The 24,269-nt window shown below is 56.5% G+C and overlaps 1 protein-coding gene across 1 annotated transcript in view; it reads right to left on the bottom strand.

The window, feature by feature from the left end:
* Positions 1–24,269, bottom strand: part of Adamts14 (ADAM metallopeptidase with thrombospondin type 1 motif 14) — a 74,450-nt gene that overhangs the window by 46,398 nt on the left and 3,783 nt on the right. The window contains exons 2-3 of the mRNA XM_077798692.1: positions 5,634–5,790; positions 1,298–1,488 (exon numbers count right to left, since the gene is read on the bottom strand). Of these exons, the coding sequence (XP_077654818.1) occupies positions 1,298–1,488; positions 5,634–5,790 (348 nt within the window). The remainder of the gene's footprint in view (positions 1–1,297; positions 1,489–5,633; positions 5,791–24,269) is intronic.

Here is a 24,269-nt window from a genome sequence, read left to right as displayed (position 1 = left end):
GAGGCCTGGTATGACCGTGGAGTTGGTGATGCTCCTCAGTCGTCCCTTCCCACTCATGTCCCTGAAGTCACACCATTATCAACAGCCACTTACAGAGAGCTGCTACATGAGGGGCCACGCTAAGCACCATGAACAGCATTTAATGTGCCCCGAAACCTCCTGTAGTAAGTCCGCTGACGCTGCTCTAAAAGCGCAGGGGCAGAGGCTGCGGCTGGTGCTTCTGCACCAGGGCTCGTTCAGCAGGGCCGAGGTCCTGCACCCTCCACAGCACGGGGCCCTGCCTGGGACTGTTTCCACCTGGGGGTCTGGCTTCACCAGGTTGGTCCCCATCCTTCCCAGGGCCATGGCCACAGGCCCCCAGATGAAGGCGCCCACCCAGAAGAGAAGCAGCGCAAGCTCGACCGCCAACGCCGAGACCCTCCTTGCTCCCTGCTCCCTGCTCCCTGCTCCGCAGCCTGCAGGCCGAGGGGGCGCGGAGAGGTGTTCTGTTTGGCATTCACAGTGGTTTTTTTATTTTAAAACTTAAAGGTTGGAAATTTTCAGTTAGAGACATGGATGTAAACTTTCCATTACAACTTTTTTTAAATACCTTTAAAAAAATACATTTTTAGCTTTTCTTGAAAACTTGGCCTTTCTGTGACCAGAGCCCCCCATCTGCAGGACAGAAGTGACAAAGAAGCAATCAGATGGTAACAATAAGCAGGGTGAGGAGCCCTTATTGGAAAGGGCTGGGACCAGAGTGGCACTGAGCAGCAGCCGCCCCCTTTGGACAGGGCAAGGGTCTCACCACCCATCTGCCGCCGGCCTCCCCCTCCTTCCTGGCGGGTCCCTGTGAACGTCACAGCCTGCCTGGGGACGGAAGCCCTCCACAGATGGACGGCTCTCTGCTGCCTCCCAGTAGGAGTTGAGCATTTTTTATACCTTTATTTTAGTTGTTTTTTATTTTTCTGTGACTCTAGGGACGGAACCCAGTGCCTCACGCATGCTAGGCAAGCGCTCCACCACCGAGCCCCAGCCCCGGCCTGCAGTTGGACATTTTTTTAAGGGATGAACCTGAGGAAGTCCCTTCAACTCCAGAGCAGGCATGTTTGGCCAAGTCCTGAAGGGTCCAAGCCCAGAACCTCCTGTCCACCGGCTCCTGGCTGATGGCCTGGGGGCCCCAGCACATGGCTGGGAGGGGGTGCCCTCTGGCTGGGGAGCGAGCAGCGACTCCCCCACATCCTCCCTGGGAAACCGCAGGCCTGAGAGGCCAGCAGGACGGCCCGGCCCGCCCTCCCCGGGGCACAGGGACACTCACGATGTTCATGAGGGTGAGCACGTAGTTCTGCACGTGCTCCTTGCCGTGGAAGCGAACCACCGAGTCGTCCACCGCCAGCAGCACCTCGATGCTGTAGCTGCCGGGCTTGGCATGGCGCCGCTTCCGCTCCGCGTCACCCAGCCGGGCCCCCGCCAGGCCCAGCAGGTTGGGGAGGTGGCCCAGGCCGAAGGCTGGAACGAGATGGGAAGAGAGTGAAGCTGTGCCGCTCGTGGAACTGATTCCTAAGAACAGATGGGGGCCAGGGCAGGGAGGTCACCATGTCACCACTACCCTCCCAGCAGGCACCAAGGTGAGTCTGCAGGAGGGCCCCACCCTCACTAGATGGATGGATGGGGGTGGGTGATGAGTGGGGGGGCCCTGCCTTTAAGTCCACGGCCTAGGGGAGGTGGCTGAGAAGTCAGACGAGAACAATAAACCAGGTGATGATCCCTTACTGGAAGGCTTGGGACCAGAGTTTTTCAGATTTTGGAATATTTGTCTAGCCTTTGCCAGTCGAGCATCCCGGATCCAAAAATTGAGTGTGACGGCTCCTGATGGCTATGCCCACCAGTGAGTGCATCAGCTCACACACACACACACACACACACACACACACACACACACACATTGCTAGGAAAAAAGAGGGAAAGCCCCTAAGAAGGGAGGACAAGGGGCAAGTACACTCTCCGGGGAGTGGGGAGAAATAACGGCCACCTCACGATGTGAGCAGAGTCTGGAAATTTCAATGCTGCAAGTGAAATACTGGACTTGATCCTTGGGACCCTCCAGGTCTGTCCAACAGAGGCTCAGAGAAGTTACCTGATTCACCCTCAGTCACACAGCAAGTTAAAGGCAAGAGCCCAGATGTACACCTATGTCTCTCCCTCCTCCATTACCAGCCGTACCAAGGCCCACCCAGACTTCCCTCCCAGCAGTCACGTGGGGAATTAAAGGGAAAGGGAGCTGACATCAGCCATAGATGCTAGAAATGTCCCACCCACATTCTTCTATGTGTCCCTCCTCCATCCGGCCCTCAGGGCCACACCAGGGGCCCACCAGACCTGGGAGGCTCCAATGAGCCCACCCAAGATGCCCCAAGTGAATATAAAGTGGTGCAGTTGCTTTGCAAGAACGATTGGCCGTCCCCCAAAAATTTGAACCTAGACTTACCATATGACCCATTAATTGCACTCCTAGGTACAGACCCAGGAGAACCGAAAGCATATGTTCACATAAAACTTGCACACAGACACTCCGAGAAGCACCGTCCTAAAAGCCGAGCGTGGAAGCCATCCAACTGTGCTGACGAATGGGCAAATGAAAGGTGGTGTATTCATATAATGGAATATCACTCGGTCATAAAAATGAGTGAAGAGTTAATGCCCACCAGAAGGGAGAAGGACCTTGAAAACATGCTAAATAAAAGAAGCCAGTCACCACGGGCCACAGGTTACATGATTCCATTTGCAGGAACATCCTGAACAGGAGGTCCACAGAGATAGAAAGTTGCCAGGAGCTGGAGGGGGAGGAACAGAAGGGACTACTAAAAGGGGATTTTTATGGGGTGATGGAGATGTTCTGGAATCAGAGAGGGTGATGGCCAACAACATTGTGAATACAGGGGAAAATGAACTGAATCTTTAAGATAGTTAAAATAGTGAATTGTGATTTAATTTTTAAGAAGCAGCAGTGAGTTGGGCACAGTGGACCTGCCTGTAATCCCAGCTACTCGGGAGGTTAAGGCAGAGGGATTGCAAGTTCCAGACCAGCCTCAGCAACCCAGCAAGACTCTCTCAAAATGAACAAACAAGAAGAGCTGGGGATGTAGCTCCATGCCAGGGCACCCCTGGGTTCCTGGGTTCAATCCCCAGGGCCCCAGATAAATAAACAAATGGTGGCAGCAGGCCTGCGGCAGGGCCAGAGCCTGGGCCACAAGACTGCACGCCCTGATCATGCCCAGTTCCCCACCGGGGTTACAGAACAGGCCCGGCTTGAAGATGGGAAGACTGTTGGGATCAGGGGGTGTCCAGGGCACAGCTGCAAGGTCAAGGCAGGGTCCTCAGGCAGTCCCGGGGGTCTGAGTGAGGAGCTATGCACCTAGAGGCCCAGCCAAGCGAACTCCCAACTCTGGACTCAGGAGGGTCTGGATTTCTCACTGAGCCCTCCAGGGGAGCACTGCCTACCTCTACTCTGGGGCCTATCAAAGACGTGTGAGAGCACGTGAGTCTGAAGAGGGGAGTGTTAGCATGTGCAGGCACTAGTGCGTGCAGGTATGAGAGTGTGTGGGTGTGCTAGTGCAACACGTGTGTGTGTGTGTGCAAGTGTGGGGTTAAATGGGTATACACAGTGTGTACATGGAGGTAGGTGTAAGTGTGTGTGTACAAGTTCATCTGTGTGTGTGTGTGTGTGTGTGTGTGGTGTGTGTGTGAGAGAGAGAGAGAGAGAGAGAAGCAGCAGCCTAGGCCATAACCTGAGTGCAAGAGGAATAGTGCCCTGTGCCCCCCAGTTCATGGGCATACGTAAGACCCCTTTAAAGTTGGGGCCCAGGAGGCAGGAAGCCCCCAGGGACTCAGCTAAGCTAGCAAGCCTGTCCAGTGGAGCCCTGAGCCTCCCCTCCCGCTCCCCAGCAGGGGGAGAGGAGCCACAGAATGACGGGACCATGGAGCCTGAGCATGTGTCCTCCGCGACCTCCCGGCCTGCATGGGGAAGGAGCAGGCAGCTCTCCAGGGCCTGGTGGACTAGGGGAGGGGCACCTGATAGGAGGGGGACAGGCAGAGATGGGGCTGCCCAGGCTGAGGCAAGGGCTGGCTGCTGACCTGCTCTGGGCCATTTTCTTCCCTGCAGGCTGAGAAGCAGACCCAGAGCCGGAGGAAGCCTTTCCTCTCCCTCCAGCAGGGGACATGGAGAAAGGCAGGCCCAGGCACATGTCCCCACATGCAGGGTGCACGCCCATTGCTGCTCTCAAATCAGGTCACAGGTGTGCAAGAAAGTCCTCTATTGTCCCCTGTGTTTCTGAGGAAGGGCCACAGGTGGGCTGCCCACGTGAGTTTCAGCCTGAGGTGTTAAAGAGACACATCCCCGTTTCCCTGCACCTGGACTCCGACGCTGGAGCTCAGCACTTTGGCCGCCCACCGCCAGGCCCGTGGGCAGATGAGGAGTTTCGCTCCGGTTCCCAGCAGTGGGGCTGGACTTCCCTCAGGCCTCTCCCCAGAGGGAGGATTTATGGTCTATTGATTCAAAATTGGCCTCGAATAAAATCCAAGGGAGATGTATGGCCCTTCCCAGCCATGGTGGGGACAGTGCCCACCGCCAGCTGCCTCCTGAGCTCCATGCCAGTCCTCGGAGCTCGCCCACCCCAGGCCTGCAGAACCCTCTGCGGTTCCTCTTCTGAGTGACACTCAGGGAGCAGCTGGGGCTTCAAGGGAGGCACTGCGTGTGGGGACAGCTGGTTTTCAGGCTTTCCTTCACGGCCCAGGCGTGAGGGTGTGGCCCTCCCAGGACCAGATTCCACCCAGGTCTCGTCACCAACTCTTGGCCAAAGGGGCTTCACGAGAAAGCTGAGTGTGACCTGAAGTTGGCTGCGCGCCCGGGACGAGCACCCGTCACGCTTGGTCTCATTCACTCAGCCATGCCTGGGTCCTGAGTGCTGCCCGTGTGCAGGCCCCTGTTGGCCACCAGGATGCAGGGGTGCCCACCCTGACACGCCAGTAGTTACCCCCGGGAACAAGCATGAGTGCTACCATTTATCAAGCACCTACTGTATGCCATGTCCGTGCTGGGATTTCTATAGTCACTCTCATCAATACAAATAATATCTAGCAGGTAGACACCGACCGTCCCCACTTCCCTGGTTAGGAAAACGAGGCTCAGAGACATTCAGGAACTTGACAAAGGTCACAGCGTAGAGAGTTGGAGGCAGGAGTTTGAAATGGGCCACTGGAGGCTAAGCTGATCTCAATGGCCTGACATCAGGCAGCTTCCCCAAGCTCCTTGAGAGCTTCCTTCCTGCGGCTTCTACAGGGTGGAATCAGTGTTAGGGGAGCCACGCCACCTCCCGCCTGGTTCAGAGATAGCCCTGGGGAGGAAGGCCAGCCCCTCAGCGAGTCTAGAGGACCCAGGATCAGAGTTCAGGACCTGAGTGGCTCCCGGGGCCCCCATTCCAGGCAGTCGGAGAGGCTCCTCCATCCCACTGCGGTTTCCCACTGGGACTGCAGGTCTGTGTGGCCCAGGCTCATTTTATAGGTGAGAAAACTGTGGCTGGGCACTGAGAGATGGAGGCAGAAGTTACCCCAGAAGTGCAGACAGGGTGGCGTTTGGGGCCCTGCCCACATCCTACCTTCATTGTGAAGGTCCCCGTGAGGCTCTGCCCACTCCCGCTGGACGGCTTCCCGGCGGTACACCACATGGGTCCTCCCGCTGGCCTCCGTCTCCTGCTGCCCTCGCTCCAGAGGCTCGATGAAGTAGTCGGAGCTGTCTGTGCGGATGAGGCCCGCCTGGCAGGGGTGCGGCCAGCAGGAGGGAAGAAAGAGAAGAGATGTGAAGACACGGCCCAAGACGGGCGGGCGTCCATCAGTGCCAACGGGTGGCCTTTGGCAGGCCTCCTGACCTGGGATCCAGGACGTCGGACGTCAGGGAAGCGGAGGGAGTGGGTGGGAAGCGGAGCGGGTGGGGCCATCCCTACCTGGAGCAAAGTAGAGCCACGTTGACTGTGAAGGACTCTGATAAAATTTTATTTGAACCAAGGGTCCGTGGCTCTAAAAGTGGCAGAAGCGTGAAAGTCACAAGGGATGAGCTCACACACCAAGGGCCACGTCCCAATCAAAAGACATCACGTGGATTTGGCCTTACCAGTGAGCAGAGTGGGAAATCCTAGCAACAAAGGCAGGTCGCCCCTACGGTGGGCGGTGACCCCCACTCCAGAGTAAAGGGCCCCTGTTTCAGACGTAAAGCACGTGTGCACTTACGCCAGGGCAGGGGGCAGCTAATGCTCCCCCATGAGAAATGATTTCACACAAGACCACACATTCTGTTTTCCATCTAATTTTTTGCACGCTTCAAAATATTCCCTTAAAAAAAAAAAAACAGGGGTCAGCTCTGGAAATAAAAACATCATCTTGGCCAAGCCAGGCAAATGTGATATTAGCCACCAAGGAAGGCAATAATCAAAGGGGCCAATAAAACATAGAAATAGACGTGCGTTAACATATGTGTGTTTGCCTGCAAAGGCGGAGACAGGAGCACACACACACCTCGACTGTGTAAGACCAGCCCACCTACCACAGTGCGTGGAAAAGATTAGGTGTTAATAAATAAATACGTGTGGGAACTGTTCACTCATTCAACAAACATCCACTGAGTGAGTACAGCATTCGGGGCATGGGGCATGTCCATTTCCATAAGTCAACTGGACCCTGGCCATTTGCATTTCTTTTTCTTTCTGCTTCTTGCTTTGCTTTGCTTTGCTTTGTTTTGTGGAGATGGGGGAGCTTGCCATGTTGCCAAGGCTGGCCTTGACCTCCTCGTCCTCCCATCTCGGCCTCCCAGCTGGACTACAGGTGTGCACCACCGCACCTGGCTCTGAACTCCCTTTTTAAAGCAGCCACTTTAGGCAACTTGATTGCACCCGTTTCTCCAGCTCAGCCTGTTGTGGAGCTGCATCAGGGAGTCCCTCCCAGTCCACTGAACACCCACCCCAGCAACAGCCCAGCTTTTAAACACCCTCTCACACGAGTGGATGAAAATGAAAACACGCTTCTGGGTCAGAACCAAGAAGGCAGCCTTCCAGAGCTCATCACAGTCCCCATCAGGAGGCCGAGGATCTTCCAGGGAAAAGGGCAGCATTATTGTAATGAGTTTGCAGCTTCCCCAGGAACCATCTGATCAGATGACAAGCAGTGGCGTGCAAAGGTCCCGGTGCCTGTTAAAACGTCAGCATCGAGCCTGACACCGAGCACGTTTTCATTCACTCAAAGCACTTTGACTTTGTACCACTCTGTGCCCTGGGCAGGGAGGAAGAAGCAGCCTTTGGCTAGGAGTTGCTCTCTGAGTGACCAAGTGTCCTGCCCAGTGCTATGGTGGGGTGGGACCAGATGTCCCAGAGGAGTCCTGGAGGATGGGTACGCACCAGGTTGCAAGAAATAAAAATCCAACTCGAACCCCTCTGGCCCAAAGGGGAATGTGTAGGCCCCATGACAAACCCCAGCAGGGACAGGGACTGAAGTAAAGGAACCAGATGCCCTGGGCTGCCCCGCGTCAGCTCCATCCTCTCAGGCAGGTAGAGATTTGCTTGCAGACACGTTACCTTCTGCCACCAGAGACGAGACCCTCCCCTCACGGTCCCATAAGCAAATTCCAAGGGAGGGCTGTGGGGTCCAGGTTGAGTCACATAGTCACCCTGGGATCGGCAGCCACTAGACATCCATAGCCAGAGGAGGGGGACAAATGCAGGGAAAGATGGGAGAAGTTGGTGGGGCTTCCAACGCAGCCCACCTAGGACGGAAGGGCAGACTACGTAGAGGGCCCCCTGGGCCACCATGTGGAGGCATAAGGGACAATACAGGGCCTCTGCCACCTGCAGAACCTCCCGAGGGAAGCCTGTCTTCAGGGTACACCAGGGCTGGAGGACAGAAGGGTCAGCAGGTGGTCTCCAGGGCACACGCCAACTGCTGCAGCCTGTGGCCATGAGGGCTTCTGAAGAGGCTCTGGGCCAGGCCCCCACCATGCCCTCCTGCACCGCTGTCTGAACGGGGGGTTGGGGGCCGTTCCTGCTCCCGGAACAGGCAAAGCCAGAGACCCTCCCTGCCCAGGCCCACCCAGAGTCAGCCCAGGCAGGTGGCCTGAGGTGTCTGGCCTCAGCCCTCTCTGAAGCAGGCTGACAAGAAGAACCCTCCAGACCAGAAGGCAGAAGGCTCCCCCAAACCTCTGGGGCCCATGCTGGACGCCTCGCCCAGGCCCTCCTCTGTTCTGGGACTTCGTTAACCAACCACACAAAGGGTCCCCTCCAAACCTGCCACTCCCTGCCTCACTCCACATGGCCTCCTCAGTGGAACGAGTTCCAGAATGACCTGCAGGGTGAAGGGCTGAGCTGTGAGCTGCCACAATGCCCCACGGACCCCAAGGGCCTCCTGCCTGTCCCTCTGAGGCTTCCCGCCCCAAGGACAAGACCAGCAGGGGCTCTTCTTTTGCATGGACGCCTCCCTTCCACCACACACTCTGTGAGGTCACTCCTCACATTTTACTGAGCCAAAGAGCACTCCCTACATCCCGCCCTCTATAAACAGTCTTATTGTCACCGTTATTACTGACGGTAGTGCCCGCCACTCACATTTACACAGATCATCTCACCATCGTTGTGTGGCACAGGCACTAATGCGAGGCCCATTTCGTGGATGAGCAAACACGTTCAGAAAGATTAAGTAATCTGCCCAAAGTCACCCAGCCAGGGTCAGCACCAGGACAGGACCAGCTCTGTGTAGCCTTAACCACTCTGTTCCATGACCTCAGGTCACCCCTGGACCTACTTCTGCCCTCGTGGGCCCCTGGGCACAAGGAAGCAGGCCTTCCCTAATCCCACCTACAGATCCCGGGCCTCTGTGTGACAGTGCAGGGCAGGGATGCGCCTTCCTGCTCTGGGCCCACTCCCCACAGCACACAAGGAACAATCCCTTCCTGCTTCTCGGTGGCCTTGGCCTAAAAGGATTCTGAGCCCCACAAAGCCCCTTGGTGTCCCTCACTCTTCCCCTCCACAGGTGGACTCCATAGGCTCCTGGGTCTGGTCCAGCCTCCCTGTCCCCAGGCCTCACCCCAGGGTGAAGACTCTGCCTGCCCTGGACTGTGGAGGACAAAGGAGCCGAGCAAGCTGGGAAATGAGTTTCTCACTTCCTTTGGGACGGTGTGTCCTACCAGCCTTTCCAGGGATCAAGGGCAGACCTTTCCCAGAGACTGTCCTGGTCCTGCCTGTGCATCCTGCCTGGGCCTTGCCCAGGTTCGGCTCCCCCGGGCCTCAGGGATGCTTGTCCTGGAGAGGACGGCAGGGCAAGGTCGGCCCTAGCGCCCGGCGCCAGCTGTCATTAAACTTCATCAAGCACTCCTCGGTGTGACCCACCTGGGCGGCCTGGGCCCAGCCTGCCCCAACAGACCCTGCTCCCCCTGCACAGTGAGAGGTTTGGCCCAAGTTCCCTTGAATCTCTGCCCTGGCCAGGAAGCCAGGCACCACTCAGGGCAGACAGACTGGCAAGCAGCGCTTTCTGGCTCCCTGCCTCTTCACTAAATCACTCCCATTTCTCTCAATTCATGAGATGTTTATATTTCTGAAAAGTGGTGGTTAATTTGAAAGCACTAAAATCAAATCAAATTTTGGGATAAGAAATCAAGAATAAGGGAGAATATAAACTCTGGTAGGCCGGAAAATAGAAGCCAGCCATATCTATTTTCACCCACTTTTTGCAAACAGTTCAAAAGTAGGAAATACACCCTGGAAAGGCTCTTCATGCAATAAAAACAAAACAAAAAAATCACTGATGACATGCCACGGAGCCACATGCCACACGGCCCTCAGCCAGTCTCTCCATGAGCGGGCCCGGCCACCCCAGCCTCGATCTAAACTCCCTTTCATGTGGTCGTTCTTCGGTGTCTTTCCTGGGAGGTGGGTGGCTGATTGGGGGCCAGGGTGAGGAGGACTATTTGAATTTTCCGTTATAACTGGTTCGTCGTTTGATCCAGAGGCCTCCGGGCCACACTCTCTGAGGTTTTCCATTCTAGGCTCCCCTCAGGGAGGCCCCAAGTCCAGGGAGTAACTCCAGGGCACTAAAGAAGACCTGTCACATGGTAAGTGGAGAGGTGAGGGCTGGCTTAGACATCCCCTTGTGACCTGCTCTGGGCCCAACTGAGCAAATTCAGTCGGTCACCAGTCGGTAGATGTCTCCTGGCAGAATGAAGTCCCAAATCCGGTAGCACAGAGTGAAAGCCAAGTCATTTTGAGATCTGTACATACGTGCACACGCGTACACGCAGATGTGTTCGCTTCTAAAGCTGCATGTGCATGCTTGTCAATCGGGAGGCAAGGGTGCACCGGGCCAACCAGCAGACCTCAAGGGAGGCCAGAGGAAGAGATCCACGGGGACCGGAAACCTTCTCGGGTGGACCAGAAGTCCAGGCTTAGACACGGGGGCCTCTAACTGTGCCATCAGGTGCAGAGACAATGAGGAAGGACAATCTACAGTCCAGATAGGTCCAGATGGCTCTGAAAGGGTAGCCACAGGCCCTCTAGGAAGGGGTGTCCCGAGTCCCCTTGCTGTCCCCTGGGGCGCCCCAACCTTCCCCATATACCTAGAGAGGGGACCCATTTCAAGACAGCAGTCCGTGGAGCCAATCACGGGGTGGGCTGGGGCTCCTCCTCTTCCTCCTCGCCTGGCTGGCTTATCTCGTGCCTCTCAGAAGGGAAAAAAGCTGGAAAAGCTACCTGCTAGCCCGCCATCCTGCCAATGCCCAAGGAGAGCCATCCCTCCTGAACTCGGTCCAGAAACTTCATCACGAGGGTCTTATTGCCACCGGGAACCCTGGGCTGGCGGTGCTGTCCCGGGTTCTAAGCTTCCAGCAAATCTAGCCTTGAAGCTGCTTCCTCTGAACAAATGAGAGGAAGCTGGAGTGTGGGCTGAGGAACAGAGATGGTTTCCACCGGGTTCCCGAGGGGCGCTGGATGTCCCCCACCCAGCACCCTGCATCTCTCCCAGCCACCTCCACCTCACTCTCTCCCTAGACCATGCGTCTCCTGCAACCGCTAAAACCTCCACCACCTTGAGTGCAGTGCCTCCTTGCTTCCCACCACCGCCTGGCTCACTTGACCCAGCACAGCTAGCCCCCTCCCCCACCAAGGCCTCACCCCCTCCCCCATGCCTCCCACCTCGAGTTCCAAGATTCTCATACGAACACCCATAACTCTCTCCCCCAACCCATCCTGCTCTCCCAGAGAAGCTCCTCTGCCCTGGTCCAGCCCAACCACACCACCCTACTCGATGGTCACACATTGATGGAGGTGACACACGCAGATATCCTCGGCTCTCACCTGAAACCCAACCACACATCGCATGTGGGCATGATGCTGGCTGGGGTCCTGCTGCATTCCTGGGGTCCGTGTCCATTCCAGGTCTCCCAAATGGCCAGACTCCCAGCACTGCCCCAGCCCAACTCCAGGGCTCCCACCACCTGACTACGAACAGCCCTCCCCCACTGGGCCCTCCTCCTGCACCCTGTGCCCAGGGTCACCTCCCTCTCGCCTCCTCAAGGGCTCAGCTCCTGTAGTCAGTACCCCTCTTCCCAGCATCACATGCTGTCCCCTCTGTCCCTGCCCCCATCCCTGCCCAGCTGCCACCCCAGTATACCACCTGCCTCCACACCCACTCCCTCTGTGCCCCTCTGCACACCCCAAGTGACTTTTAGAGCCACTACTTCCTGGAGGCTCCTCACCTGTGACCACTACGTGACCAAAGCTAGCAATCACTTATTTTTCTGGCCTCCTCTAACCACACACTCTCCTGGGCATTTCTGCAATCCTGGCTTAAGAGACTAGGTGTTCGCAGGTGATTCCCAAATTATATCCGCAGCCCTGACGGAAGTCCTTAGGTGATCATCCAACAGCCCGTGGTGGAGTCCTGGTCTCCTTGGAAACCAGTGTGACTCCCAGACTCACTCCTCTCCCTGTCTTTCCCCACTCTGCAAACAGCACTACCCTTTTCCTGCTTGCTCAAACCAAAATCAAGGGGGAAACGTGAGCCCAGGGATCAAATCCCCCAACCTCTGGTGGTTCCTGCAAATGGGTTCAGCTGAAAACAGCACCCAGCGTAAACTGCAGGGTGCAGACCCCCCGAGGGGTCAGGCTGGGCTGCTGTCTGCGGTCCATGACCAGGGAGGGCAGCCCCACCCTACACACCTGACACCCTGGGACCCGGCTCCTGCCAGGACTCTTCCAGATGGCCCAGATCCCTTCTCCCGGCCTGTGCTCACGTCTGCACAGAGCACCTACTGCATGCCAGGGCTGACGGGGTCGGGTGCAAAAGACACCAGCCTCTGCTCTCCTAATGAGGACTTGGATCTGGAATATATTTTAAAAACTCTTAAAACTTGATAATTAAAAGACAAATAACCCCATTTAAAAATGGGCAAGGGATCTGAATAGACATGTCTCCAAGGAATATATCTTAATGGCCAATAAGCACATGAAAAAATGTTCAGTATCATTAGTCACCAGGGTGATGCCAATCAAAACCACCCTTTACGCTCACTGGAACGGCTAGAGTCCAAGTCCCATGACAGCAAGGATGTGGAGAAGTCAGAACCCCAGGCTTTGCTGGTGGGAATGTAACATGGTGTGGTCACTTGGAAAATAGTCTGGCAGTTCCTCAAGTGATTTAATGGAATGGCCGCCTGATCCAGAAACTTCACTTCTTGGAATAAGCCCAAAGAAACAAAAACATATGTCCACAACAAAACCATGCCGGTGGGTGTTTATAGAAGCATTACTCCCAGCAGCCAAATGGTGGAAATCTTTATGCCCATCTATGAAAGAACAAATCAACCAAGCCTGGCATATCGCACCATGGAATATTACCCAGTCGTGAAAAGGAATGAAGTACTGATACACACCATAACACAAATGAACTCAGAAAACACTATGCCACCTCAAAGAACCAGACACCAAAGACCAGATATAAGTGCATTTATATAAATGTATAGAAGTCAGAAATAGGTTAGTGGTTGCCAGGGGCTGGGTAAGGAGGAGTTGTGGCGGGGAGAAGCTAAAGGGCCCATATTTCTTTTTGAGCTGATGAATATCTTCTAAAATTGTGAGGATGGTTGCATGTATCAGGGAATACAACAAAATCCATTGAATTGCACACTTTACACAGGGTGAGTTACATGGTACATGACTTACATCTCATCAAGGTAGTTAAAAAAAAAAAAATAGCCAGAGACAGTGGCACCTGCCTATAATCCCAGCAACTCAGGAGGCTGAGGAAGGAGGATCATGAGTTCAAGGCCAGCCTCAGCAACTTAGTGAGACCCAAAGCAATTTAGTGAGACCCTGTCTCAACATAAAACATAAGAAGGGCTGGGGATGTGGCTCAATGGTCAAATGCCCCTGGGTTAAATCTCTGGTATGAAAAAAAAAATGCACATTAGGGAGAAGAGAGACCCAGGGAGACACATACCCAGCACGTAGGTCACCCGCCACCGTGCAGCGTGAGTCAGCGTGGCTGGGTTGAAAGCACGCAGACGCGGAGATTCCATATAATTCAAACCTGATGTGGAAGCCCCAACCACAGGAGCGCTGCTGGAGGCTGGGGCAGCCAAGACCGTGGCCCCAGCCAAGGAAAGTCTACAAGCTGATTCAGACCGAGCTGCAGCCCTCGGGGACAGGCAGGAACAAGGAGCCCTTGGAGGATGGAGCCCAAAACAGTCAGACTTGCCCTCCACTGGCCTGTTCTGCCATGCCCCGGAGGGGCGGCAGGAGCATTCCCAGAGGGGGCCAACACCCGGGGGAGCACCGGGAAGAGCGAGGCCGCAGCAGCTGCAGGCGGTCATCTGGGGTGACCACTGGGCTCCGTTCCCAGGGTCATGTCCTCGGCAGGCCCTGGGAGGGACCGGGTGAAAGGCTGCTGAGGTCTTGCAGAGCCCAGCCCAGCGTGGCACGAATCCCTCCTTCTAGGAGAGGCAACACGGTGGGTGGGTGGGCAACATGGTGGGTGGGCAACACGGTGGGTGGGTGGGTGGGTGGGTGAACACAGACCCTAGGGCCCGGAGCCGAGTGGCAGAGCCAGGAGAGTTGAGATTCCAGTTCTGCCGTCCAAATCAAATAATCTGGGGCAAGTTGCTGGACATCCTGTGCTCTGGGATCATAGCAGCACCCATCTTGTAGAGATCGTACCTGGGGACCTAGCACGGACCTGGCCATGCGCCCAGGACAAGTAAGGGTTTGCATTTGCCATCATGATCATCATCATCGTCATTTGAACTACGCTTGGAACCCCTGTCACTCAAGAAGGGAGCAGTGGGCTCAGGGCTGGGAGCAACACTCTGGAACCACAGGAGGGTTCGACCCTAACTTCTGGCTGCATGTGGCCTGGGTTTGCCTGCTTAGTAAATGGGACGATATCCCTGGGGGAGGAGGGGGTACCAGTGGTTGAGCATGCTTAGGGGAAAAGTCTGGAAGAGGGTGATTTTAAAGGTAAGAAAGAATATGTCAGATGAAAGGTGGGGTGGAGACATACCCACCTGCTAGGGAATTGTCTCTGGATGGCAGAATCATATGCAATTTCCTTCTCTTTAAATTTCCAGGTATTATCTAACTTTTCTATATTTTCCTTGTTGCAAAAGGAAAGCCGATTCTGCACAGAATGATTGCCTACTAAAATGAGCGGGCAATAATTATGTAACTTCCCTTTCCTAAGACCATTTGGGGGTGGTGGGGGGAGGAAACAAACTCGTGTTCAATGTCTGTCCCTGTGACAAAATGCCTGAGATAGTGAACTTAAAAAGAGAAAAGGTTTATTCTGGCTTCGTTAGTGGCTCTATTGTCTTGGGCCTGTGGCGAAGCAGAACACCGTGGTGGGGAGCATGTGGTGGAGCAAAGCTGCTCACCTCACAGCAGCAGGAAGTAAAGAGAGAGACAGGAAGGGACCACAGTCCCAATATCCCCAGTGACCTCACTTCCTTCTACAGGCCACACCTCCCCAGGTGCCACCAGCTCCAAGAGCACCACAGGCTGGCCACCAAGCCTTCAGCTTGGGCCTTTGCAGGAAGCTCCAGATTCCCCCATAGCCCCCACACAATAGAACCCTCCTTTTCTGTTCCCCACTGTCCTGCCAAGCAGTTCATAGGCTGGGGAGTGACACACCTGAGGTTCCATCCCCAGCTGGGGCCCTTCCCAGATGGTGGCACACCTGAGGCCTTCTCCCAGCCTTGGTTTCCACATCCAAGGCCAAAGCTTTGGGGGATGAACTGAAATAAGGCCTGAGGGACGTCCCTCCTGGGCCTGGCCTGCCGCAGTGGGAGGTCTTCTCTTTCCCTCCTTCCTGGGCCTGGCTCTCCCGCCCCCCACATCATGACCCTGGTTTCTCTGTCAAGCACACAGTCTACTTTCCGGAAGGCTACAGCAGTGGTCCTTGTACCTTGATGCTCATCAAAGTCACTTGAGGAATTTGCAGAACTGTCACCCAGGCCAGACCCATGGAATCAACTCTCAGTGGGTGGGGCTTGGCCATCAGCATGTGCTTGGAGACGCCCAGGGGTTCAGATGTGCAGCCAGGGCCGAGAGCCTCTCGCCTAAACTCTGACATTAAATGTCTGACATTAAAAGGAATGTCTAAGGGACAGTCTGTGTCTCTTCTTAGAAAGAAGAAGCTGGGCATGGTGGCACAGGCTTGTAATCCCAGCACCCAGGAGGCTGAGGCAAGAGGATCACTAGTTCAAAGCCAACCTCAGCAACTTAGCAAGACCCTGTCTCTAAATAAAGTATTTAAAAAGTCGGGCTGGGGATGTGGTTCAGTGTTTAAGGGCCCCTGGGTTCAATCGCCCAGATCAAAAAGAAAAAGAAGACAGCATGGGGTGGGTGGGTGGAGGCTCAACCAGAATGAGTCTGTTGTATGGTAGGAAGTGGGCAAGAAAGAGGGGAAATGAGTGGCCCACGTATGTGTGCCCTGAATGGGGCAGGGGGAGGGGTGGCGTCCAGACAGGCTGGGTTCTCACACCTCTCCCACTGCCACCAAGGCCCTGAGACCACACTGGACCTGTGCCCGGTGCCGTCTCAGGACCTAATCATCTCCTCCCTGCAAGGTGCCACTCTTCTGTGAGTGAAGAATAATTTGCCAAAATTGCCCCGACAAGGGAGGTGGACCCCAGAAGGAGTTAGGGATGAGGGGCTGTGATTTCCTGGTAGCCAAGGGCAAGTCAATGCCACAGCCAGCCACGCTGGGAAGCCCACAGCGTAAGGACAATCATCAGCAGTACCTCTTTAATGACAAGAATCAGTGGCACCTCTGAGGTTTTCAATGACGATGATGGTGGAGACTAGTAACTCTGTTCTCTAGCAAACTAGAAATAAGTGGCTCAGGTCATCGAAGCTTCATGACTGTTCTTAAAGAAGGGGGTGTGACGTTGTATCCACCCCCATCCTCACCCGGCAGAGGCAGGGCTCTCACCTGCAGGCCTCAGAAGCTCGCCTTCGGCCGAAAATCCTTCCCCGGAGCCCAGGAGAGTGCGGACCTCGCTGGGCCTGCAGCCACCCCCAATTTCCACTTCCCAGTGCCCAGGAGCCACGTGGCTTGGAGGCGCCACCATGATAGCCCACCATGTCGGCCGGGAGCACTGCCGAGCCCCCTGCTTGGCCCCAAGTCCTGGCTGCGGCTGTAGCTTCGGGACGAGGAGACAGGAAGAAGCCCGTGAGTGCCAGAAGGCGGCGGGGCTGCCAGGCCTGGGCCGAGGAGGGCTCCTGTCATGGAGGCTCCACAGCCAAAGCCCACAGCTCCCCCGATGCCAGCACCAGGAAACTAAGCAGCCAGCCCCTCAGCAGGGGAGGGCCAGCCAGAGGGGGGCCCAGGAGGTCCCTGTCCCAGCCAGGCCTCCCCTCTGATCCAGCCCCGTAGCAGCCTGGCCCAGACAGGTGCTGCTGGGCTGCCCGCCCCGCCTGCCCCAGGTGAGATCACACAGGTAATGGTTGTCACCAAGTCCGACACACACAGATCTGCAGCAAGTGGCAGATGAAGGGACTTGGTGGTGGCTGAGGTGTCCTGTAGAAGGCAAGTAAGCAAAGGAGAGGGAAAGGGGTGTGGCCTATTCACCAAAATCCCAATGCCCCTGACTCTAGCCCCACTTCAGGGCCCTGACCACACACCGACCCTGGACCACCTCAGGAAAGGGTGGGAAAAGCAGGTGAAGCACCTAATCCTGCCAGGGACCAGCCTCAAGCACACGCTCCTGATTTCCAGAGCTCCGATTCCTCACCAAAGCACGGCGGTCAGCTACAGCACACAGATGCCCGCAGCCACCAGGCCGTACCCAGGGGTCCCACTGCCTTCACCCTGCACAGCACTCCGCCTCCCCGACCCTCCCTGCCACGCCCCCGGAGCCTTCCTTCACTCACTCATCAGAGAACAGCTGGGCAGGCCCCGCCAGGTGCTGGGGACGCAGCCCAAACTCCCTCTTCCCATGGAGCCACCGTGCTGTTGAGGGCTGAGGGGACATCAAACGATGGAACGGTAGCATTGTCACCTGCGGCTGAACCTGGATCCCAGCTGGCCAGATCCTGCCGCTCACCCACCAGCACAAGAAATAAGCCTTCGATAGGAAAGGAAGAAGGAATGTGCTAGAGTCGGGCGAGCTAGGACCTGGGCAGGCTCCCTGGCTCGGCCGCTGGTTCCAACACCAAGTGGAAATAGCTCCGGAGAAAACGGGCACAAAGGCCGGGTGGGGAACGGAGGCTGAATTTTAAATAAGGGAGTCAAGTGGGGGTGGGCAAAAGCCAGAGGGGGCTGAAGGCAGGCCCTGGCCGAGCAGGATCCCCACAGGGAAGGAGGGACAATGACGGCCCCGGCTGGCTGCTCCCCAGGACTGACCTGCACTCACCACGGTGCCCAAACTGCAAGGCGCAGGACAGCCTGGTAAGGAGCATTGCTACCACCCCGGGGACAGGAGGTGGTTCACAGGAGAGTCCCCGGGACCTGTTCCACACCTGGAATCACACGTGTCCACAGGGTCCTCACACCGTTGTCCCTGCTACGAGTTCCCAGGATGCCCTTCCAGCCGTCTCACTGGTCACCTATCATCGCTCCTCCTCCACACGCCCAGGGCCTCTGTACTGCTCCAGCTTCTCGGGGGATGAGAACTGATTCACCTCATGCGACCCGCTTTGTGGTGAGCCACCTTCCACAAGCACCCTCGGGGCCAGACTTCAAAATGGACTCCCTTGGGCATGGGCCCCTTATGAGAGACCACCACCTGCCTCCACCAGGTGGCTGTGGGTCGGGGGGACAGCGTATTTCACCCAGAGCCTCCCCATTCAGGGGTGACGGTGACACGGTATCCCAGGTCCCACACCCCCAGGCCAGCAGACTTCCCGTGGGCGGTGCCCGGGCAGTGTGGGGGGGCTCCCGTCAGCCTCAAGGGGGTGGGGGGCCCTGGACAGGGGACAGGCTTTTTCTGGACAGAGGGAAGGTGTAAATATGCGGCTGGCTCCAAAGCCAAGCTGCTGGGGACAAGTCTGCTTGGGGACCAGCCGAGTCCTGACAAAGGCTCTCACCTTCAGATCTTTCTCCACCAGGCACCTGTCTATGGCTCCCTCGGCGGCATGACAGCACATCACTTCAGGACATTTCGGTCCCATGACAAGTGACATGTACCTCACACAAGTCCCTGCCACCTGCCCCCTCCCCCAACATTTTGAAAATGGTTAAAGCAGCAGCCATGGTGACTCGGGTGGAGGAACACCAGAGGGGTCCGTTTGTGCTTCAGATCCCACTAACTGGGCCGTGGACACCTGTGCTTTCTGAGCTGGCCTCCGAGTCCCAGGGAAGCTGAGCAGCCCCTCGAAGGGGGGCCTCCTAGACACCTCACTGGGTACCCTGTCCCACCCAGGGGCTCCCGGGACGCCAGGGCCCATCTCCCTCATCACGTGTCGTCACCGGACGTACCGTGGCTCACGTAGACCAGGCCTCTCCCACTGACTCAGGACGGGCTGCTGGGACCGTGGGAGGAGCGTGGGGCCCCACCAGTCCTGATGGAACGGTCACCTGCTCTGCGTGACCCGGGGCCAGACCCGGGGCCAGTCCCCTGAGCCTCCGCTCTCTCAGCTGGGAAATGAAGAGGGACACAGAGGCCCCCCCAGCCTTTTCCAGCCACAGCTGTTTCCAACTAGGTCAGAGTCAGGGGGAGGGTGGGGACCATGATGGCCTTAGCCCACCAGGAGGCTTTATGACCTGCGGCTGGCAGAAGACCCTGAGCCAGACATCCTGAGCCTGTGCTACAGGGAGCTCTGGGCTGCGGGGATCATGGTTGGTGGTGTTTCTTAGGGCTCAGAAGGCAGGGCAAGGCCCAGGGGCTGTAAATAGAATGCTGGGGCCTGCGAAGGGCTTTAGAACTTTCCGCTATAAAGCCTGGGAAACAGGGAAACCCCGAGGGCACTCGCTGACAGCCCACCCAGCCTCTGTGCCCTCAGGACGGGAGGAGAACAAGCTCAGCCCCTGCACGCTCACCAGCCCCCAGGGCCAGGGAACACCACAGCTGTCCAGGAAGAAAAATCAAACAAGCCCTCGCTGCAAGGGGAGGTGCTCGGCGCAGCAGTGAGGTGATGTCTGGCTCTTGCTCCATATCATAAATAAGTTATTAATCCCAGACAGCAAGGCCAGTCACGGGGAGGCCAGGGAGGCAGCCTGCAAGACCAGACGGCCTCAGGACCGGAAAGTCACAGCGCCCATCACCTCCCTCAACAGGCCAGCCCGGGGGATGGGCCTCCAGGAAGGAAGAGGAAGAGCCCTGGGATAGGCATCCGGGGTCCAGGGGCAAATCCACCCTGCACCCCCACTGCACATCCCCCACTGCACATCCCCCACTGTGCACCCCCACTATGCACCCCCCCACTGCACATCCCCCACTGTGCACCCCACTATGCACCCCCCCACTGCACATCCCCCACTGCACATCCCCCACTGCACATCCCCCACTGCGCACCCCCACTATGCACTCCCCCACTGCACATCCCCCACTGCACATCCCCCACTGCGCACCCCCACTATGCACCCCCCCACTGCACATCCCCCACTGTGCACCCCCCACTGCACATCCCCCACTGCACACCCCCCACTTTTTTTTGGTACCAGGGAATAAACCCAGGGGTGCTCAACCACTAAGCCACATCCCCAGCCCTTTCTATGTTTCATTTAGAATCAGGGTCTCACTGAATTGCTTAGAGCCTCTCTAATTTCTGAGGCTGGCTTTGAACTCGTGACCCTCCTGCCTCGGCCTCAGGATTACAGGCACGTGCCACCGCACCTGGCTCTGTGAACACACTTCTACAGCATGATTTCCAACCACCTTACACAACGGAGGCTCAGAGAAGTCGAGCTACTTGCCCCTAGCGTCAGTGTGGAGGAATGTTTGCGAAGATGGTTGCCGCTGTCCCTCCGGTCCCTGTGCATAGCCTCTGCAATGAGTCTCTCTGCCTACCTTCCCCTCAAGAGATGGAGTCCATGTCCCCATTCTGGAAAACTTCTAGCCTAGCCTTGAGACTCACTTTGACCAACACAATGATCAGAACCATGTCAGGCAACTAACTCCCAAGGTTGGGTCTAAGGGGTCCCCTAGTTTGGGCCTTCCTCTCTTGGACTGCTGCTCACACACTGCAGTGGAGGAAGCCAGTCGCCTGCTGGAGGACAAGAAGTGACAGAATAAGGCCACCCACCAACATCCAGCATGCACTGGCACTGAGGAGGCCCACTGAGACCCTGCTGCCCAGTCCACCATCAGGCTGAATGCAGCCACACTGGAGTCCAGGAGCAAGCAGGAGAGGAGCCCCGCGGCCAGCCTGCAGGACCAGGCCAGGGCAGCAGCTGCTGTCGAAGTTCCCCGGCCCTCGCCGTTCTGTCACATAGTCACTCGGTTCACTGTGCTGCTACCTCCCCAGTATATTCTGGGATCTGGCTGGAGTCGCCCCGTAGTGAGTCCTGTCCTGCCCGTGGCCCAGGCCCTCACACGCCCACAGTCAGAAAGCAGGCCACCGACCAGGGTCACCACAGTGGGGTGGGTCACGGGAAGCTCCGTGTCTCCCCAGTATCCGTGTCTGGTCTGCAAAGCTACAAACTTAATTCCACAGGGGACCCGTGAGTCTCAGGGAGCCAGCTGGGTTGTCCAAATCTACACAACGAATATGAAAACCCAGCTCCCGTGCCCAGAGGGTGTGAGTCCTGGGGACAGAGAGTCCCTGGGCAGTGGAGCACCGAGCACAGGAAAATAGGATCCCCTCACGGCCCACGGGGCCACAAGAGTGACAGCCCCGATCACCACTGGGAACACAAGGAGCTGCGGAGGAGGAGGAGGAGGAGGAGGAGGAGGAGGAGGAGGAGGAGGAGGGCAAGGGGTGGTGTGCGTGCCACATTGGTCACCTCTGGCCCAGGGACAGGTGGGCGGCTGTGCATGAAGAAGATGACAGAGGCGCTATCCTGCACACAGAAGAGAATCAGCGTCACCTCTGAGAACAAGCCCCCACTTTCCTTTCCTGACATGCACCTGGAGAGTGCCTGGTAGATGGCCCCATGCTGGGGTCAAAGGGACACACAGATGACCACGCTGACACCCTGCCTTTTTGGGAACCACCAATGGGAAGGGCCACAGCAAGAATGCCAACTGGGGATAGGAGCCAGCTGCACCCTGAGAAAAACACAGTTTGGGGCGAGGCTGGATCCTACCTGCTCAGCTGAGGGCTCAGAGAGCCCCTGGGCAGCAGTCAGACAAATAAATGGGTGCTCGACACTTCCACTCCTTCCCGCCATCATCCCCAGACCTAGTGGACTCAACCAATAAAGCCGGTAGCCAGGCTGACGGTCCGGAGCACCGCAGAACCTTCACACCATGACACGCTTTCCCGGGGAGCAAACTGGGGCCCCACAGTTTAGGGGAGGCCCTGTGGGACAGCAGGCAGGTCAACCCAGGCAGCCTGATTCCAGGGGTCACACACGTATCCCCAGCATGTACTGCTCCACTGTTAGGGTGTGATTGGGCCCCCCAAATTCATGTTGAAACTTAACCACTAACAGGGTTGTGTTATGACAAGTGGGCTTTAGGTGACTAAATCAGGAGGGCAGAGTTTCCGTGAACAGGATGAGCAACCCTAAAACGGGCCAGGGGGAACTAGCGAGGCTCTTTTGTTCTTCCCCCCTTCCATCTCCTCTGCTTTCCTCCCCCCAAGAGGACGCAGCAGCCAAGCTCCATCTTGGAAGCAGAGAAGTGCCCTCACCAGGCACCAGAGCTGCTGGTGCCTTGGCTTCCCAGCCTCCAGACCCCTGAGGAATCCTTTCTACTGTCTGTAATGTCCCGTCTCAGGTATTTTGTGACAGCAGCACCCAAGGCCTAAGTCGCTGATAGCAATCTAAGGCCGCTAACAGCTGCCCCGCTGTGGTTCATAACTGTTTTAAAACTTAGAACTTTATTTTAAAATCCTTATTTCTGATTTCTTCCCCAAATACTCACAGCTCTAGCAACACCAGACTGGACTGGAGAGGGCAGGTCCTCCCCCATTTGCCACAATCTCGCCTGCTCCTACCATCACCCGGCCTCTGCGGTTCCTCCTGCTACACGCCCATTCCACATCTACTCCTGGGGGCATCTGCAACTCCCCTCCTGTTCCTCTGACCCCAGCAGCCCAGCCTCACACTTAGCACAAATTTAAGACATTATGTGATTTTCATGCTTCCGGAATCTAGGAACAGTGGGCTGGGTTTTATCCCTGTAGCCTCAGGATCCTGAGCAGGGGGCCGCTGGTTGTTAACAGGATGCCCCACGGGGCACCTCTGGGTCATTAAGAGCAATGGTAACACTCATCCCCAAGCCCTGAGCAAGCACCCTCAGCACTTTCTGCACAGAACAGGGTGGGGCTCAAGGCTTGCCCAGCCTCAGAAGCAGAGGTGGCCTGGGACTCAGGCCTACATAAGACAACACTAGGCCAGGTACACGCACACCTGTCATACCAGCAGCTCAGGAGGCTGAGGCAGGAGGATCTCGAGTTCAAAGCCAGCCTCAGCAACTTAGTGAGGCCCTAAGCAACTCAGTGTGGTCCTGTCTCTAAATAAAAAATTTTTAAAATGGGCTGGGGATGTGGCTCAATGGTTAACCACCCCTGGGTTCAACCCCTGGTACCAAAAAAGAAACCCTAAGATAACCCTTGGCCCTCACGGCCAAATGTCTATAGCATTGCAATATAAGGATATAGCAATAGTGGTAGTACTTATCATTATTAATCATTACTACCACAAGTACTAAGTAACAACTTTGTTACTGGAAGAATCCCCACTTTTTAAGGCCCCAATATAAATCAGACACATTACATAACCTCATTGAATCTTCTGAATTCCCCTCCTTACAGATGAGGAACCTGAGCCCAGAAGGACTTTGCCACTTGCTCGGGGTCACAGAGCCAGTCTGCACCAGAGTTGAAGAGCGAGCACCTCCCAGTCCCCTGGACCACTTCCTCATAATGAGAACTGGCTATGCCCTTCTGGGGCCCTTTTGTAGGCCAGGCACTTTCTATAACAGCTTGTTGAGACACAGTTCACACGTCACACAATTTGCTACTCGACATGTACAACCTAATGGTCTGTGGTGTGTGCACACAGTGGCGTGAACACCGCTGCGAGCCACTTTAGAGCATTCCCGTGACCTCACCCTTAGCCAGTAGCCCACCCCACCCCGCACATGCAGTCCATTTCAAAGACAAAAGGAGTGCAGCTCAGAGTGCTTCTGGGACTTGGTCCATGGCAAGGGGCAGGGCTGGGATTCTGCCCCCCACCCCCACCCCCCGCCGTCCGCTCCTGCACCCTGCCAGGTCTCCTCAGAGTAACCTGTCAAATACACAGGGTCTGCTGGGGGCGGGAGTGGAAAGCAGAACCAGATGTGACAAATCTTACACGTGTGGCCACTGCGGTGCCAGGCCCTGACTCACAGAGGCACAGGGCAAAGGGGAAGCACAGCCCGGTCAGGCCCCAGCCCACACAACACAGGGCATCAGGGACCTGAGAAGGTGGGACCCCAACCTGCTGACCCCATCCCTGGACTCTGTGACCCTCCAGTACCCACAAGGAGCTGGCCTCCAGGCCAGGCCTCTGTGCTTCTCCCAGGTATGGAGCAACAGTGGTTCTGAGGAGCTCCCCTTTTGGTCACCACTGTCACCTGGACACATTCCCAGTCTGGGGTGTGACAGCACCCCAGGCTAGCT

The sequence above is a fragment of the Urocitellus parryii genome, chromosome 5 (assembly GCF_045843805.1).
Source record: "Urocitellus parryii isolate mUroPar1 chromosome 5, mUroPar1.hap1, whole genome shotgun sequence".
Lineage (NCBI taxonomy): Eukaryota > Metazoa > Chordata > Mammalia > Rodentia > Sciuridae > Urocitellus > Urocitellus parryii.
This window is presented reverse-complemented; position numbering and strand designations above follow the sequence as displayed.